A 19232-nucleotide genomic window follows, 5' to 3' on the forward strand; every position below is an offset into this window, starting at 1 on the left:
TGGTTTTAGTACGTTGTTCTTAAAGCTTGCGTCAATTTCTTGTTCTTTTACCTACACAGGCATAGCTAGGATTTCTTCCTAGCTGAGTACTATTAATTTCTAAACAGATTTAAAATCCTCTTTAGACATCCAGAGATAGAGGAGCAGCTGTTTGTTAGCTTCCATTTATTTGCTTTTACTTCCTTGTAGGTGAAGTAAAATCTACCCAGGACAGGAGAAGCGCACTTCACTTGTTCCGTCTTGGTGACGCCATGCTCAGAATCGTAAGGAGCAAATCCCGCCCGTTGCTCCACCTCATGCGTTGCTGGAGCCTGGTGGCACCTCACCTGGTGGAGGTAGGAGTGGGGGAGAAAACGGGAATGGGTGCAGTGGGTGCAAAGCTGAAATAGCTGGAGAAGGCTCGATAGCTCTTAACATGTAAATTAACCCTCAACATTATGCCAAGTTTGGTCTCAGTCCTGTTGCAGTATTGTATATACTGTGTCATCTCGTGTGATACTGCTGCTGAGGATTGTACTTCTAAATAAATAACTGAAATGGACAGGTCCAGGGACAATGCATTGGATTTTCGTGATGTGATACTTCTTGTTTGTCTGTGGTGAATAAAATGAAACCACTCTAAGAGGTTACAAGCAAGTTCTCCATCTATTTTCTAAGTCAAGGCCTGCATCCTAACAAGTCTGTCTATAAAAGGATGCACAAAAAGCCCACATAAAGCCAGCACAACTGAGAAGATGGCTAAATTTTTCCCTTTCCTCTTCTTCCTTGTAAACTCTGGTCAGTGGCGTGCCAGTAGCAGCCACATAATGCATTTCAGTTACAAGAAATGACCTTTCTTCAACCAAACTTTCTGTCTTATTTGGTGAAATGCTGATGTATTGACTTCTCAGAGCTCTTTGCTTTGTATCATTGATATTAATAAATGTGCAGTACTTGCTTGGTATTAGTGACGTACATGGTGTCATGTGCCTAGGTGTGTTAAGAGTTTAAGATGAGCAATTCAGTAAATTGCCATGGCACTTAATTTACCCAATAAAATGTGTGGAGTATCTTACAACAGAGTTCAGACTTTGGGGAGTCTCAGTGCAATACCTCTAAGTGAAGCAGAAATTGCAGAGAATAATTTCATTGTATGCTTTAACAGCCCTTTATCTTGAAAACTTAACACTTGTCTTTGGATGCCAGCTTGAGACCACTTTAAATGCTCTCCATGCTTTCAGCACTTTTAAGCCTTTCAAGATCCCAAGCCAGTTTAGACTCCTCAAATCATTTCCGTGTTTTTAGATGGCAGGGATGGTCAATCTTTGTGGCTGACTTCAGTGAAGATGAGGGCATTACTGGGAAGGAGCAACATCAGGGAAAGGACAGAATTCAGTATAACCTGCATGGTGGGTCAAAATAGAGCAACTTTATGTCCAGATTCACTGGTGCTTAGTTTTTTAATAGCCCTTCCAAAGTGAGCAGGTTCTCATCACTTTTAATTTTCATAAATAACCAAATAAAAAGTGGCATTTGGTCATGCATATTTCAAGTATGGTGTGTATATGCAGAAGCTACTTTTTTGAAGGGAAAAAATGGTCACGTAGTAGAAACAAAAGACAGCACTTAACATGAGTTCTGTTCTGTGGGTTTTATTGTTTATTTTTAGCCTCTGTGCTTTTTGAATTTTCATCAAACCTTCAGGCACCTGTAGGACTCCAAGCAGCTCAGATTCTCAGTCATCTGTTTCCGTAGCAGTCCTTTTTCATTGCAGTGCGGGCACCAGTTACATCAGTGGTGAAGCCATCTTCAGGGCTCAGCAACATGAAATGCTTGCCTCCCTTAAAGTTGTCTCACTAAAAGCAAATTTTTTGTTAGAGCGAAGTCTTATACTCATGTTCTCCCTGCAGGCTGCCTGTCATAAGGAGAGACACGTGTCTCGGAAGGCTGTCTCCTTCATCCATGACATCCTCACTGAAGTGCTGACAGACTGGAGTGAACCTTCTCATTTTCACTTTAACGAGTCGCTTTTCCGCCCCTTTGAGCGTATCATGCAGCTAGAGCTGTGTGATGAGGATGTTCAGGACCAGGCAAGTCAGCCCTGATTAGGGTGTCTGCATCTAACCTACTGTGCCCATAAGAAGAATGGTCTCCATAGCACACTTGGTCCATGGGATTTTTTCCCAAATTCCTTTTAAATGGTGTCCCCTAATTATCTTAAAGGAATCAGAAGGTCTCTGCTGACCTGTGCTAGCACTACGGTAGAGTACAGATATCTTTCTGTACTGGAAAAGAGCCCTGACACGTTGCTCTGGTTCTGCGTAACCTACTGTTTGTTGTTGTTGTGTTTTTTTTTGCCTTGTTTTGTTTTGTTTTCTGTAAAGCAGTTGCTGAATGGTGTATATGAGGCTCTGTTCTTCATTTTGGTCTTCCCTCAGAAACAGACCCAAAGGTGATACTCGAACCTACCAAAGTATTTCTTTTCCTGAGATTCTAGCATAACAGGTATTAGAGCAGTACCTTCAATGACTGGTTAAATACAGTTGCAGAAGCACTGTGTTTTCAGAACTCTACACCTGGTCACTTGCCTGTTTTTTTCTTAGACCAGTTCTTCAGTAGAAGTACACCTGCCTTTAAAGCAACTAAATAAGTTTTTCTATTATATACCTAAGAAAATAGCCTAGATTTTGAAATCTAGATAAAACAGAGTGAATTAGAGATGGGTTTAAAGCCATCCTTATTCCTTCTGCAGGTCCAGCTATGTATCAGTTCTGTTTTTTGGTTTTATTCTTTCAACCTTTCCCCCACTGTCTGCAGGTGGTCACCTCTATAGGCGAGTTGGTGGAAATGTGTTCTACCCAGATCCAGTCAGGATGGAGACCCCTGTTCAGTGCCCTGGAAACAGTTCACAGCGGCAATAAGTCAGAGGTTAAAGAGTACCTTGTAGGAGAATACTCTATGGGTAAGGACTTGTATGTGCTTTTATTTCACTGTTTTGTTCCTTGGGGACATAGTAAATAACTCGGTATGTATTAAATGCCCTACCAGAACAGATGTTCTAAAACAGTACAGCTCACGATGTAGCAGTGGTGCTGTAATACTCTAGGACAGTAGTGAAGTATCTGGTTTGTTAGTTGGGCTGGGAGGGAAGGCAGAGGTAATGTTGTTTTTATCTCTTAGATTCTGGCAGATGAGTAGAATGAGGAAGACATGCTTCAAACCTATTAGAATATTTTTGAGCAAAACAGTAGTGCAGGAGTACTAAGCATGGCTAGGCCCTAATTGCTCCCCTGCTTGGGCATATAGCCACCATTTCTCATGTGGGCTGTTTTTCTTACTATGACATGATGCTCTTACACATCAAGGTCAGTTAGTGTGATAGTCCAGGCAGGTGCTTGTCCAAGGATTGGACAAGGTTCTTGTCCACAGGGATTCAAATTACTTGTGTAGAAGTGTACAGCAAACTCTAGTACTATTGTGTGGTACGATTTGTCTCCTAAATTTTGTCTTTCAGATCGGTTATGATCAATGGCAAAATGCAAGTGTATATAGCTTCTGAAGATTGATAAACTACTTAGGAAAAACAAGGCTATTTTGTATCAAAATAGTCAGAATAGTTTTCCCTGTGAGTGCTGTCATCTTGACAGTTATTGAGGACTGAATCACAAACCTCCACCAAACAGAAGTGTTAGCTACTCACCTGAGTTTGAGAGCTTAAACCTTTCCTTACTATTTGTGCAGTGGTAAGCTGATGCTTTTCATGGATAAGACAAAGAAGGGAGTTTGTATTACTTTCTACATAGGGTTACACAATTTGCCTCAGGAGCAAGGGAAGAAAGCATATTAGGTTTTACTTCTAGAGCATTTCTGTCTCTGCCCAGAATAGAAGAGATTCTACAGATTCAATTAAATTGTTGAGAAACTGTTGGAACATCACCTTTATGGGGGATGGGGATAAGGTCTCATCTTGTTATTTCCACAGGGAAACACCAGGCCCCAGTGTTTGATGTCTTTGAAGCATTTCTAAACACAGACAGCATCCAGGTCTTTGCTAATGCCGCCACCAGTTATATTATGTGCCTTATGAAGTTTGTGAAAGGACTGGGTAAATATTCTTATTTTCCTTTTATTCTATTAAGCCATAGTACATCAGATTCTGCAGAAGATGAGAATCCTATTACATAATACAGAGTACGGTAGGGAAGGGAGAGGCAGTGAAGAAATTGAGTCCAGAAAGCTGCCTTGATCATTAGAATTTGACACTTTTCACTGAACTGTGGCATTGATTTTTTTCCTTATGTGAAATGCAAAACTTCTAATGAGCAGTAAACTGGAACTTTGTTTCTCTTCTTCTGTCCCTCCCAATGCTGCCTTTGCCATCCTCAGGGGAAGTAGATTGTAAGGAGATGGGTGACTGTGTGCCAGGATCAGCATCTACAGACTTGTGCCTTCCCGCGCTTGATTACCTCAGGAGATGTTCTCAGGTATGTTGAATAATGTTATACAGGAAACAGTCCTTACCTCCAGGCTTTGCATCGGTGATTAGATAATTTGCATGAACACTACAGAATTTGTTATAAATCCAGCAGTAATAGGGTGCGCTGCCAGATAGAGTGGCAATCTGAACAAGTCTCATGCATTCTAGGCCAGCTAAAAAGTGGGAAAATGGAGGAGATAACAGCACTCAGAACCAAGGAGCATGTAGGAAAATGTGAACATCCAAAAGCCAGTAGTAACACATCCAAAGCTACATTAATGCTTATTTGAACTGTTACTGTAAACAGAATTTGAAATAAAGGAGAAAAAAAAATCAATGAAAATTCTCAGATCTTAAGAACAGCGACAAGTTACACCCTCCTAACAGTAGCAGCTTATCTGTACCATGAAAATACATCTGAAGCTCTGGGCAAATTTTTAACAATTAGAATATTGGCATCTTCCCTGTAATCTCCATGCAGAGAGCACAGATTATTATCCAGGGTTATTAGGATGTTTTTGTCTGATTTTTATAATGTTGTTTGTATTTCTGTAGTACTTGCAGGTCTTTGTGTTGGACCCAGGGCATCTTTTTTCTAGGTAGAGTAAAAACACATAACAGAGGACATTGCAATAGCCGAAAGGACTTACTATCTAAATTCAGTGATAACTGGTGTATTCAGTACACTGACTGGTGGAAAAAGAAAGAACAAGGCAGCTCAGCCTAATAAACACCTCAAAAAATTAGTGAATATAGTGTGTATATCTAATGTATGTTCTACATATACATTATGTGTATCACATCACATCCTTACAAACCCCAGTCCGCTGTGAGGCAGAAACATTTCCTCCATTTTAAAAGAAAGCATTTACAGCATTTTTATCTTGCTATACATTTTAACTATCCAGTAGAAGAAAAAATGGGTTGATTAAAAAGAAAGCCTGTTTGTATATTGCAGAAAAATGTTTTACTTTACAAAGTCCCAAGAAATAAAACACTGGTAAGCATCCCAGCTTACCAGACATGTAAGTATTAACTTCATCTATACCATAGATGCAAAACAGCAAATATTATAAAATAGCAAATTTTATATTTGCTGTGTAATGGAAGCTCTGCAGTAGACCAGTACAGGTGCTTTTACCAGTATTTATGTAGCCCTTCAGAGCTCAAAGTACTCTGTGTGCAGTTAATGGAGCTTCCCAGGACATAGGTGCAATCAGTAAGTAGAAACATTTGTCTTCCGCAAATGAGGGAGGAGCGCGCTCCCTTCCCCAAACAAATGTTCTTTAAATTACTTTTCTCCTTCTCTTCCCCCCCCCCGACCCCTTTCTTGTCAATAGTCAGAAGACCTCTGAGTTCACACTGTGTTTTTAATGTACACTGTTGCTGGATGAACAGAGCAGATGTTGGTACTATGCCGCTTTCATAAATTTTATTTAATTTCATTTCATTTTATTTAATTTTATTTTATTACCTGTGCAGTATATGACAGCCTTTGCACACCTTCCTGTATATATTTTTCTCTCTTATGTATTTTTTCTCTTTTTTTTTTTTTTCCAGTTGTTAGCCAAAATCTATAAAATGCCCCTGAAACCTATCTTCCTCAGTGGCCGGCTTGTTAATTTGCCCCGCCGAGTGCAGGAACAATCAGCCAGCAGTGAGGATGGTATTGAGTGCATCCTTTCTGACTTTGATGACGACACTGGTAAGTGCACTGAAAGCAGTAAATGAGGAATGAATCAATTGCTTCTTCCACACGTCGCTGTAAATTTTGCCAGCTGCCAAAAGCAAAAAGGGAAGGGAAAAGCTTTTCATAGTTTGACTCTGTTGCCTACACACACACACAAACCCCCACACACAGAGCTTGGAACCTAAGGTCATGTCAACTCCCTTATGTTAAAAGATACAGCTCATAAATGAGAAAAATACAGCCTGTCTCTTGGGACAAGGTAATAACATTGTAATTAATTTAATAATATTTTAATTATCCTGACCTTCATTATACAAACAATATATATTCCCAAGAGCTAACATAAGAATACTTTCTGGACCACAGTTTCATTAAAGGAGTGAAACCTTTTAAGGTTGGAATCGACAGTCCTGCCTTTAAAGAAAAATTATCAATATTGAGTTAAAGTTTGGAAAGATAAAAAATACTTGCTTAAATATATTTCCAAACTTATGTCCTGTGGTCTGTTGAACCAAATGAAGGATTTCTACAATCTATAAAAAGCCCTATGACCTCCAGAAAAAACAAGCAGCATTCATCTCCTGATTATCAGTGTTGCTCATATGAGTTGTGGATTAACCAGGTATTCAATGAACCTCAGAACTAGATGTGTATAGAGCCAAGCAGTAGAGGAATGCAGGCTTTGTGCTTCTGGACCTGTGATGGCCCTTTGAAGCAGTACAGACAGTTTTGAACCTCTGTATTACTGAGCTGTTCAGATCCAAATACCTCTGTGAAGAGCCAGCTCCAACCGTTCAGAAAACCAGGCTGACTCTGATGCCTTTAATTTAAGGTGCCTCAGCAGCCATTCTTGGTACCTCCTTTTATTTAGGCTCTTTCATCACATGGATTATGCTGTTCTACTGCTGCCCTTGACAAAGGAGAGAAAAGCTGCTCTCTGAAAAAGCAAACCACAAGTCCTCATTAAAAAAACCAAACCAACAAACAAAAAAACGTGGACTTTCTTTTTTCTATGTTTTTTGAGTTTTTCTGTCTCTGGAAATTTTAGGATGTTTACTTGAGATGCGGGAGACCCAAAGCACTGAAGTCTCTGCTTTGAGTCAGGCTTGGGACTTAATCTAGGGTCTCCCCACCTCAGGTGAGCTCTACTCACCTACTGTTATGAAGTGGCTCTGCCTGTCAGTGTGTTGCTTGCTGTGATTAGAAATGCCACCCTGCAGCAAGGAAGCCTTCTGATCTGGTTATTATCAAAACAAACCACTGAAACTTTCACCCAATTTTTAATGGTATTAGAAGAACACTAGGTAAACTGACTTTACAAAGACAGAAGACAGTGCTTCACCTGGCACTCAAGTCCCAAAAGTCAGTACCAAGATGGGGCAAAATGTTTTAGCCTACTTTGCTGCATGGTAGTGCAGTGTATTTTCATAGTGTCTTTGATTCCATGACAAACTTCTCAAGAGGTTGTTTCTAAACATGGATATTTCTCAGTTCTCCCAGATCTGAAGACAGCCAGGCTTAGTGCTGAGTGAGTTGTGCTGTTTCCTTGTTTAGAAAGATCATTAAATAAATCTGTATGGTTCCAGACAATGTCACCATACCTACTGAAGGTACCCTGAGGAAGTGGTGTGAATAAATAACCGATCAATGCAGTAACCGAGGAAGGATCCCACTCTGTTTTCCTTGGTTCTCAGGAAGACTTTAGCAGTCAGCACATTCAGTGCATCTTAAACAAAGATACTTTACAGACTTCTTTATTGCTTGTGTAACATAATTAAGCAGCAAGCATCATGCAGACACAAACTAACTGCATCAGCATGGCTACGGGTGGCAGAGAAGATGGGCTTGTTAGTGAAGCAAAGTAAAATCAATTGTAACCTAATAAATCCATAGCTTTTAAGGAGACTTACATCAAGAATAACACAATACATTACAGGAGCAGTGAGTAACTGTTCAAGGTCCTTCTAATCACTGATATAATATAGGAAATGAGCAAGTACTTAAGTGATTGGTAAAAAATTAAAGGGCAGCAGTTCCTAACCATTGTCAAATTTGTATTGAAAACTAGTTGCATCCTATAACGTTTTAAGAGTTTGCTAATGTACATTCAAAGTCTCAGTACTACTTGCATCCTGATTGCTTTTCTAGCAGTTTTCTGCTGTATTCACATTTAATACTCTTCTGTCTGTGACCTCTTACACACCTAAAGATGACACTTGAGGCAGCCTGATGATACTTCATGAGGCATTATTACTCTTTAGTTCTGGGTACCAAATAAAGCCAGTTAAATTACAGGTGGTCACATTAGAACCTTTATCTAAAAGCGTGACCAAAACAGGTACAAACCATTCTGGGCAGCATTTACTCTTTATGAGATCCTTTACTGAGTTCTGCGCTTCATGTATAATTATACATGTACTGCTTGCAGGCTTTGCTTTGTATTCTTACAGTTTTGATTTTTCCCAAGTGAAATTTCAAGGTGTAAATAAAAGACAGTATTTAGTCTAATAAGATCTTTCTGTAGGGGTGATTCAAAGTCTTTGGAAAAGGTTGAGATTTTTTTTTGGACAGCAACAACATCCACAACTGCTGTGAAATGCTTCAGAGGACATTCATTTGGTTATTCGACTTTGCATTTTGTATGCTCTTTAAGGAAAAATTAAAAGATACAAATTTCACTGACTGACTTGGCTGATGCCAATACTAAGCAAGACTTTAAAATAGGTTATGGAGCGAATAAAAAAAAAAATTGGACCACTGGGAGTAGCAGATTAATAAAAAAGACCACAACAAGGTGTGTGTGGAGCAGGAAGGAAGGGACAACACATGAAACTTAATAAAAAAGGGAAGAAAAGGGGACCATCATTTCAAAAAGTGATATTGCCCACCACCATTATACAGCAGCAGTGATTGAGTAAGAACCCATGACCTTTAAGTTAATTAATTTCTTAGTCTCCATCACTTTCTGAGGGCAAATTCCACCTGTGGTCTGTGCACTCTCTCACTCATACTGATCTTTAATTTTTGCTTCCTTACTTGTAGGTCTTATCAATGTCTGGATTATTCTACTGGAAGAATTAACAACTGCCATATCCAACTGTCCCCGCCAGCACCAACCTCCGACTCTGGATCTGCTCTTCGAATTGCTGAGGGACATTGCCAAGACACCTGGTAATTAAAGGTCTTGATAAACTGTGAGCTACTAGAGCCCTGACCTGATGCTCTTAGAATCCTAAACCACCTCTGAAAACTGCATTACTCGTGCTAGAGCTGCACAGAGATGTTGTCAAATACAAAGGGATTTTCTCAATACATGATTTGTGGTTCCAGTTAGCCTGTTGGTTTATGTTGACAAAAGGCATCATGTAGGAACTGAAGTCCCATGTTGAAATTCCACATGCACAGTTAAAGGGGTGCAGTACTTTGTCAGTGTTCTAGCCATGGAGGAAGTTTTCTTGGTGTCCAGGAAACTGATAAAGTTATACAATCCTGTAGACCTGCTGGGCAGCACTGAAGATACACAGTTGGGTAAATGTTCATATACTACCTCGCTATTAAATCCAAAACTGCTTCCCCTCTCATCCTATCAAAAAAAAAAAGTTCCAGAACCGCCTTTCTTTGGCATCACCCCTGGGCTCAACCTTGGAACAACTTTGCAAATGTAGGCTGTGTAAGCAAAAATATACAATCATCATTGTGTTTATTTTAAGGCCCAGGATTTGGCATTTATGCAGTTGTACATCTTCTTCTTCCCACGATGTCCCTTTGGCTCCATCGCAGCCATGGTGACCATTCTTACTGGGATGTGGCATCTGCTAATTTCAAGCATGCCATTGGCCTTTCCTGTGAACTCGTAGTGGAGCACATTCAAAATTTCATACACTCAGGTATGTCATTACATTATCAAATCTACTGAAATCATTGGTGACATGTTAATGAACAGCTACTTGGGAAGGTGATTTCATTGCTTTTTGGTCGCTCCAGCATAAAATAAGAGGAAGAGGGTTGAGAATTTGGTTGCTTTCCTTTTTAATAGTGTTTAAAAGGGGTTGTAATTATGGAAAAATCTAACTTGTAAGGGAACTATGGAGGTTATTTGTATTACTTAGTCCATCCTCCTTCTCACAGCAGGGCTATCTTCAAAATTAAATCATCACAGTCTACATTACGCTTTCCAAAAGAGGATGGTAAGACTTTGATCTTAAAGAACTAATATTCCAGAAACAGCAGCTAACATAATTTCTCTAGTACCACTTAAGTCCAGATATTTTGTATTGTTAACATCAAAAGGACTGTTCTTATTTCAGTTTGATGCGATGCATGTTTCAAATTGAACTTTACAGATATCTGTATAAAAATAATTGTTTCTGCAATGTCTCTGAATGGCAGTAAGTATAGAAAGCCTGTCTTTAATTATAATGAAAAGCAATGATGTTAAATAAAACCAGTCCATATCTTTTCCTTACAGATATCGGTTATGAAAATATGATCAATAGTATGCTAAAAGATCTTTTCAAGTTGCTGGTAGCCTGTGTAGCAGAGCCAACAGAAATCATTTCCAGAGTTGGCTGCTCATGTATCAGGTAACAATCTATTAACTCTGTTAAAATATTCAAAAAACATGTCTTTATTATCTCTGAAGAACTTGTGGACTGAGTAAGTTGGCTAGCATCCCAAAAGAAGTCTACAATATATCTATCTCCTGTTATTTGAACAATGAATTTTAGACTTACAAGCCTTTTTTGCTGTTTTCTCTCTTCAAAACGTGTAATTTTGGGCATTGCTATGTGTATCATTCCCATGAAAAGCACTTGTACAGTATTTATCTATAGTTGGTCAATAATTGATCCTTAGAAATAATAATCCAGGAGCTTTCTTTTGGAATTCACAGGTCTTTGAATGTAGTTAATCCCTGTCACAGTCTCCAGGTTACTGCAATCATAGTCAAGATAAGCATTCCATTATGGTTCTTGTCCTGGAGAGATGTCTGCTTAAAGAGGAAAATCAAAGGAAAAAGTAGTTCAGAAGTACAGTATAATTACAAAAATAGGTCAGGATAACAACTGGTAATTCTTAATCATTATCTAGCTACTGAGTGGGCCTTTTCTTTAGTTTTCAACCTGCTTCCATTGCAAGAGAGAATTGTCTAGTTCTTTCTTACAGTAACGTTTTCCTGTGTCCCTACTCGTAGGTATGTATTAGTGACAGCAGGACCTGTTTTTACTGAGGAGATGTGGAGACTTGCATGTTGTGCCTTGCAGGATGCATTCTCTGCCACTCTGGAGCCAGTAAAGGTAAACTGCCTTTTTGCTGTCAGTCAAAACTAATTATAGACACTAACTTTTGACAGGTTGCTTTTTTTTTTTTTTTTGCCTTTTTTTTTCCCTCAGAAAAGTTTTTTGGATACTGAGCCAGGAAAAGAGGCTTAAAGATTCTGTTGTAGCTTTTGTTATATTTTGATTCACTCAGATGAAAGGTGTTGGATCAACAATGGAGACTGAAATCAGTTTTTCTAAACATGGTACATACAACAATAGTCACTAACAGTGCAGACTTATTTTAAATTGCCCTGGCAATATGAAATCAGAAGAGTTACTTAATTTTTGATCCAGTTCTTCTTCTGGATTGGCCAAAACTAGACAGAAGACAAAGTTGCTTACTTGATCCTGTTGCTGCATGCTCCATATAGATTATTTCTCAATTCACTGTCTTGTAACAAAAAATCCTGTTAAGTCATCACAGGCCAGACTACATAAGAAGTTGTAATGCGTTTGCATCAAATACACTGAATGCTAAGTAGCAGGTGATCTGCTGATGGTATTGGGAGAGATCACTGCAAATCTTGTATTACCATGAACAGACTGGACAACTCTACAGTCACTGACTTAATTTAACGCACAGTGAAAGTCTGATGTTGTGTCTCTCTATAGAACCTATTGGGCTATTTCCACAGTGGTTCTGAAAGCTTTAGTGGAGATGCCTGTGAAGTGAAGGTGGCAGCCCCTTCCCTCTCACCGAGTGCTGAAGCTGAATACTGGAGAATCAGAGCCATGGCACAACAGGTAGAGACTGACATTTCAGGGAAAGTCACAGAATCTTTTAAACTTGGGGCTTTTCCTTGGAGCACATTTTTACCACAACCTTCCCCACAAACCCTATGGGCAAATTTAAAAAGCCTTCCTTGTTACTAGACTAACACTTATTTATCTAACAGTAGTAGTGAGAAAAAGAAATAAGAGCTAGGAAAATAAATAAATAAAGCTGTTACCCTGTAAGCAGAAATGAGGAATGCTTGGGTGGGGGAAAATGCTTAGATACCTGATCAGGACTATGAGCCTATTATACAACATAGCTTTAGAATAGGCAATCTTAGCATACGTCTTTGGAAGTGTTTCTGATAGAGAAAGAGAAATAGTAGTGTCACTATGAATTCTCATCTATAATGTCATACACATTTACGGTTATTCTGTAAGGGCGATAGGTTCAAAGAGCAAAAAAATAAATTAGAACAGAGACTGTGATGTGATACTAGAAAAACTAGGTTTGTTCAACCTATCAAAGCAGAGTTTGAAGAGGCATATAGTTGTTTTTTATATCTATAAATACATGGGTAAAGTATAAATACATAGGTTGTTCATTTTGAGAATGTGGTTATAGCAGATAAGTTCCCTGAAGTACAGCAGACTGAACTTAATGACCTACAGGGTGCCTTAAAACTGTCAATACTATATGACAGTTTCAGTGTGGGAAAGCAGATGGATTAGAGAGCCAACAGATGTTTGATGTCGATTTCTGACTTGATTAATCATACCCTGATGCTGCTTGAAAATCTGAGATGTCTCAGATTTGTGATCACAAACAATGTGACAGTGGCAGGCTTTGAATAGAAAAAGTGTTTTTAAAATAAAAGTTTTAAAGAGGCAAAACTCATAAAATAGGGAATGTAGCGTTTGGACTTCTGTAGTAGACTCCCTTCAGTGGCACTGCCTGAGTCCTTCCAAGTGAGAATTTGACACAGCTACTAAGCTGTGAAACAAAGCCACAGCAACTGAAAGCAGTTTCCACACTTCCCTCCCAAACAAGCTAGGTGTCTGTTGTCTCATCGTGGGTGAAAGTGATCCTTCCATCAACCAACCTTTCTAGGTAGAACAGGTCAACTATGTAAACAGGTCCTTGTCTCTACTATACGTTATGCTTACAGGTAGTAGCACACAGCATAAAGCTTGTTTTGGCTTTTAGTGTCATACCTTATACAAGTTCAGCAAAAAAGATGTGTGTCATTTTCCATGTGCTCTGCTGGGTGTCTGGAGGCAGCCCATGGCTTTGAGGTTGTTCATCAAAGCAGCATGTTCCACGGAAGGTCTGCCTGTGGATACCTTGCATTTCTTTAATCTCTATAAATAAGTTGTCATACCGGATCTGTTACAATCCAGGAAATCCTACTGTCAGGCTCTTGAAGGACCCAGTGCAAGTGCTAAACTGATTGTTTCTGTCATTTGTTGTTTTCCAGGTCTTCATGCTGGAGACTCAGTGCTCCCCGAAGACCCCCAGCAACAAGGAAGGGTTTGAACATGCCCAGTCGTGTGTGCTCATCATTGATCTGCCACCAGATAAAAAACCAAATGGGCATACCCAGAGAAGGTAAAATATCTTCTTAGGAAAAGACTGTCATTAAAAGCTAGATAAAAATATTGTCAGGCAGGCAGAGATGTGGACAGGGCCTTAGCAAGCTATGCCTCTCTCCAGGTCTCAACAAAAACAAGAAATACACTGATGAAATATATATACTTACTTATTTTTTGACACAGGAGACAACTGTTTACTGTTATATGTTCTTTAAATGTTCGCATCATCATTCACTAGGGCAGGCATTTGCAAGAGCTGTTACAGTTGTAGACAGGCCTGTGGCAGTTTCCGTAACGTGACTTTTAGAAAACTAGATGAGGAAAATGCTTCTAATAGGTAGTAAGAGCAGGTAGGTTGCAAATACCTGAAGGATACATAAAGTCACACAAACCCTTCAAGTAACGGAAATGTAGATGAAATTAGGAAAAGAATTCTTATAGGAAATATTGGAAAAACCTTTTTTATATTGAGATTCTTTTTTACAAAAAGTAGAGTAAAAGTACCAGTTTGAAGAAAACTTTGGAAGTGCTGTTATGTTTGCAATAATACCTAGCAAATGAAATAATATCTGCTATACTAATAGTCTTTTAAATTCAATATTGTCAGATTAAGGAGGTGGAAAAAAAACTAATGGGTAATCTGGAGCAGTATAAATCAGAGAGGCCACACCCAAAGCTGCAAAACTGTCAACATATTGATCTAGGGAACTTTCTTTTTGCTTGGCACTTTTTTCATTTTTAAGGAAATCCTTCTGTGTGTAACCACCCCAGAGACCCATGTGTTTGCATGATGCTTAGTCTTATCCCGCCAAGGAATATTTCTTTTTGCTTGCACTTGGTTGTTTGAACAACCACTATAACATCAGTAGGGCTCAGAATTAGTGTTCTGCATTCAGGGTTTGTGTTTGTATTGCAAGGTATGTAATACATGGCATATAATTGTCTTATACTAGACACACTAGTATGAGCGCTATGTACCTTACTTACACTAGCTACCACTTAAGGCATCCTCATTCTGAACTAAACTATTGAATGTAAAAAGGGGACAGAATGTGGTGGACAGGATGAAAGACCATGCAAAACATTTCCATTCTTACACAGGTGTACAGAGGTTTCCCCCAACAGCAGGTGCTCTGTTGCCTTAATGTCACAGGACACGGCCCTGCACAGAGATGAAGAAAGGTTGAAATTACAGTCTAACCCCTTCCTTCTTGGTGGGAAAACATCTTTTTTATCCTAAATGTTTGCAGATCCTCCTTCTTGTTACAAAGAATGCAAAGCAAAAGACTGGAATACTTCCCTTCATGGCACATAATGCTATGCAGTCTAACGGCGCATTTGTAAAAGCGGCATGTTTGTCTTTCAACAAAGAAATGAAGCTTGCAATTAATACAAACTCTGAATGCTTTCACACTGCTCTTTGTCTAAACAACTGCAAAAAGTGTATTCCCTGGTAGGGAAATGTTACCCCAGCAGTGTTGATTTTTCACCAAAACAGGGCTAAAAAGTTGACTGCGCCACTATTTTTCATATTACTTGCTATGGCAGTGCAGTAATATGCCAGTCTTGCATGCTAGTAACTGTGGCCTTTCAAAAGTTTTACTTTAACCTTAGTGGAATTTCTCTTCTCCCTTTTTGCTTTTGTTTCCTTAATGCTGCATCGTTTCACAGGAAGCTGGGGTAAGGGAGCTTTTCTTCTTCCTAAAAGTAATAATATATTTCCGTTCCAAACTTTGGGCAGAATAAGAAAATACTATCCTTATCCAGCTTTGGCATTGTGTGTTTTCACCACCAGTTCTGTACCAGTTTCTTTTGGAATTAAGCAGTACTTTAAGTTGGCCATGTAAATTGGCCTTTATGGCTATTGCAAGGAAAGCAGATCTCCTTCATTCTGATCCGGCATTTGGAACAGGATTAGCCTCCTGAAATCAAGCACTCATTTACCTTTATATGTGCTCTTAAGAGCTTTTCTGAGTAAGGCTTCCAAGAGTTTTTACAGCATAAAACTACTTCCCTTTAAAGAGCTCCAATGTATGTATCAATCATCAGGAGTTTTCCACTGTCAGATAATAAGACTATTAGTTTTTACTGATGTATCAGCACTGACAGCTATAGTCATGGTAAGTGCGCTGACATAGGTCAGAAATAACAGTGCTTCTAGAGTTAGCTAATCTATAACTTCTACATGGTCAAGTATATGCAAATCCCTTAAAAGTCTCAGGATTGTCTTTTTTCTTTTAAAATCAGGACCATTTGTTTGATTTTATAAATCAATTCACAAATCAATTAACATAAGGCAAAATTTTGAGATTTAAAGCATCTGTTCTTCTATTTGGTTGTTTTTTTAAGCCAACATTGCATTCTCAAAATTGACTTTTTGATACAACACCCCCCCCCCCCCAAAAAAATAATGCCGAAAAGAATTCAAACATTTTGTTCTGGTACTTTGAAAACACTTTTGAAAGTTGTTTAATGAAAGTACATTAATTTTTGCACCAAAATTTTGTAGGCCTACAACTGAACATCTCATGTTGCATGAAGGTTTACTTTGACTTAGACCTAAAACTTCAGTATTGCAAGCAAACTGAAAAACTTTTACCTCACCTGGTAGCAGTGCTACTTAAAATGTGATCCATTATAGTTCCCTAAATCAAAATAAGTATTACTATGTTTATGAGAGCATCATCTCTATTTAAAACAGATATAATCTGATAAAAAGACTTCTCTTAAAATTATTTAAGAGAAGTTTCACAGTTTATAATTTTTAATCTGTGAGATACCAATGTCATGCTTTAACAACAGTCCTATCCACCTCTTCTTCCTAACCTCCCTTGCCTGTAACCTAAAATCTTTGTCTGGCAGAGTTTGCTGTTCATAGATTCCCTGTGCAAATCAAAAATCAGTGAGATAAAGAACTCAAACATCTCTCTAACAGGAGAGAATCACCCAGTGTTACATGTGAGAAACAGGGCTAGGAATTGACATGTCCATGCTAGTATCTCTGTATTCAAGTTGAAGTCTTAAAGAGCAAACATTCAGCAGAACTTAGGCTTCTTTGCATGTCCCATTGCACTGCTGATGGTTTTACACATTTTTTTGTATTGGTTGGCTGCCTCTTTGTGTTTTATTTTTAAGAGGTACCCCTGGCATTACTGGAAATGGAAGCCAAGTGGTAAACCAGCTTAGGCCTCATTTTGTCAAAGCAAAGTTAAAATTTGCCAAAATGCCAATGGAGAAGTATTAGGAATGTTTCGACTTAACTGACATTCAGCAACAACAAAAATAGAAGATATAGTCAAGGTACAATGGCAGAAATGCTGCATAATCTGTGTGTTAACAGATTCCTCAATTATAGGAGTTTGAAATGCTCCTGCACCTGCCATGAAATCAAAATGCAGGGTATTTAATCTGTCTCAAGAAAAGGAAAAAATATGTAATAGAGCTTTGTTTCAATACTGCCTCTGCATTAAGTTCCAGTAGAGTGCTTGCTGTGAATGGTTATTTTTCTTAACACATACAAGTGCCTTCCCTTCTAGGAAAGTATCTGAAAGAATAGCTGAAAGACCATTCTAGACCACTTCACCTTCCTCCACTTTTTTGTAACAAGGTTTTGAATATTTGACCCTTCGTTTGCATCCTTCATGTTAGATTCTAACTATTAAGTACTCCTGTATTATTAGTAAAAGCATAAGATGCAATTATATATTTTTTCCTTCCCATGCTTGGTTTACCAAGTATTCCTTTCAGGACGATAGTGGTGAGCTTGCTGTCCCACCAAGTACTGCTCCAGAATTTATATGACATCTTACTGGAAGAATTTGTCAAAGGTCCTTCTAACTTGGAGGAGAAAATGACAATACAAGTACCAGAAAACAAGTTGGCTGGTTTTCTCAGGTACATCTCCATGCAAAACTTGGCTGTCATCTTTGACTTATTGCTGGACTCCTACAGAACAGCCAGAGAGTTTGACACCAGACCTGGGTTGAAGTGCTTGCTGAAAAAAGTGTCTGGCATTAGCGGAGCTGCCAACTTGTATCGCCAGTCAGCCATGAGCTTCAACATCTACTTCCATGCTTTAATTTGTGCTATCCTGACAAACCAGGAGAACATCACCGCAGAGCAAGTGAAAAAGATCCTCTTTGAAGATGACGAGAGAAGCACAGACTCATCGCAGCAGTGCTCTTCAGAAGATGAAGACATTTTTGAAGAAACTGCCCAGGTCAGCCCCCCCCGGGGGAAGGAGAAGAGGCAGTGGAGGGCTCGGATACCGTCTCTGAGCGTCCAGCCCGTCAGCAACGCAGACTGGGGGTGGCTGATCAAGCGGCTTCATAAGCTCTGCATGGAGCTGTGCAACAACTACATCCAGATGCATCTAGACCTGGAAAACAATGTAGAGGAGCCTCCAGTGTTCAAAGGCGACCCTTTCTTTATTTTACCATCCTTTCACTCAGAAACCTCCACCCCATCAACCGGAGGGCAGTCTGGGAAGGACACGCCATCAGAAGATGACCGAAGTCAAATAAGGGACCAGCTGGGAGACAGCCTGACACCCCGAAGTGGAGAAATGCTGCTGCTGCCCCCACCCCTGAGTCCTAAACCAGAGAAAAAAGAGCAAGCAAGGAAAAAAGAGTGGTGGGAGAGTGCGGGCAACAAGATATGCACCATAGCAGCTGACAAAACCATCTCCAAGTTCATGACAGAATACAAGAAAAGAAAGCAGCAACAGGCCATGACATCCTTCACCAAAGAGGTCAAAGTGGAAAAGAAAGGGGAGCTCCTGGGCTCCAGAGGGCAGGACTCACCCATACTCCAGCGGCCACAACATCTTATAGACCAAGGTCAAATGAGGCATTCATTCAGTGCTGGCCCAGAGGTCCTGAGACAAGAGAAGAGACCACGCTCAGGATCCACAGTCAGCTCCCTGAATATATCTGTTAGGGATGCCGAGGCCCAGATTCAGGTAGGACATCTGTAGAATGCTCATACTAATAACAATAATTTAAAAGATACCTATAAATATTTTTCTGTTGCTTTTATTACAGTAATTATAATCTCTTCATTAAACGTCTTCCTCACCTAAAGAAGTCATCATGATGAGGACTGAATGTTTCAGCAGCTGGCATAGACAAAAAGCTAATTTTGTCCTATCAAAAGATCAGGGTTCAGGGCAGGTGTTATCAGGCGTATACTAGCACAGCTTTCAAGAATGCTTTTGTAACTGGAGCTAAAGCTGTTCTTCTCCTAAGAGCTATCAACCTGTGTTGTCCTCATTGCTTACTGCCATGGGCTCCATGCCACCTAAGGACTTTTGAAAATGTGAGGGTACTCGCTGCAATGCTTTTCTATTTAAGAAGATTGTTGTTAATTCCAGAGCAGAAATACTGGGCTCTGTTGCTAAAAAGGAACTTGCTACTTGCAAGTCCAAGTAAGCAAATCAGGGGAAGTGTCAAATTTGGAAATC

At 39.4% G+C, this 19232-nt stretch overlaps 1 protein-coding gene and 1 long non-coding RNA gene across 8 annotated transcripts in view; one reads left to right on the top strand and one right to left on the bottom strand.

The window, feature by feature from the left end:
* ARFGEF3 (ARFGEF family member 3) overlaps positions 1–19232 on the top strand; it is a 93181-nt gene that overhangs the window by 66688 nt on the left and 7261 nt on the right. For 6 of the 7 annotated variants that reach the window (XM_083830909.1, XM_083830910.1, XM_083830911.1 and 3 more), the window contains 13 exons: positions 190–335; positions 1890–2069; positions 2797–2941; positions 3962–4084; positions 4366–4463; positions 6017–6161; positions 9189–9317; positions 9857–10033; positions 10615–10729; positions 11338–11440; positions 12077–12208; positions 13657–13787; positions 17507–18731. In XM_083830909.1, the coding sequence (XP_083687035.1) occupies positions 190–335; positions 1890–2069; positions 2797–2941; positions 3962–4084; positions 4366–4463; positions 6017–6161; positions 9189–9317; positions 9857–10033; positions 10615–10729; positions 11338–11440; positions 12077–12208; positions 13657–13787; positions 17507–18731 (2849 nt within the window). The remainder of the gene's footprint in view (positions 1–189; positions 336–1889; positions 2070–2796; positions 2942–3961; positions 4085–4365; positions 4464–6016; positions 6162–9188; positions 9318–9856; positions 10034–10614; positions 10730–11337; positions 11441–12076; positions 12209–13656; positions 13788–17506; positions 18732–19232) is intronic. The other variant, XM_083830913.1, reaches the window with a different exon arrangement.
* Positions 18010–19232, bottom strand: part of LOC310897372 — a 34761-nt gene continuing 33538 nt past the window's right edge. The window contains exons 2-3 of the long non-coding RNA XR_014582256.1: positions 18574–18647; positions 18010–18149 (exon numbers count right to left, since the gene is read on the bottom strand). This is a non-coding gene — a long non-coding RNA (uncharacterized lncRNA). The remainder of the gene's footprint in view (positions 18150–18573; positions 18648–19232) is intronic.

The sequence above is a fragment of the Anser anser genome (assembly GCF_964211835.1).
Source record: "Anser anser genome assembly, chromosome: 3".
NCBI lineage: Eukaryota > Metazoa > Chordata > Aves > Anseriformes > Anatidae > Anser > Anser anser.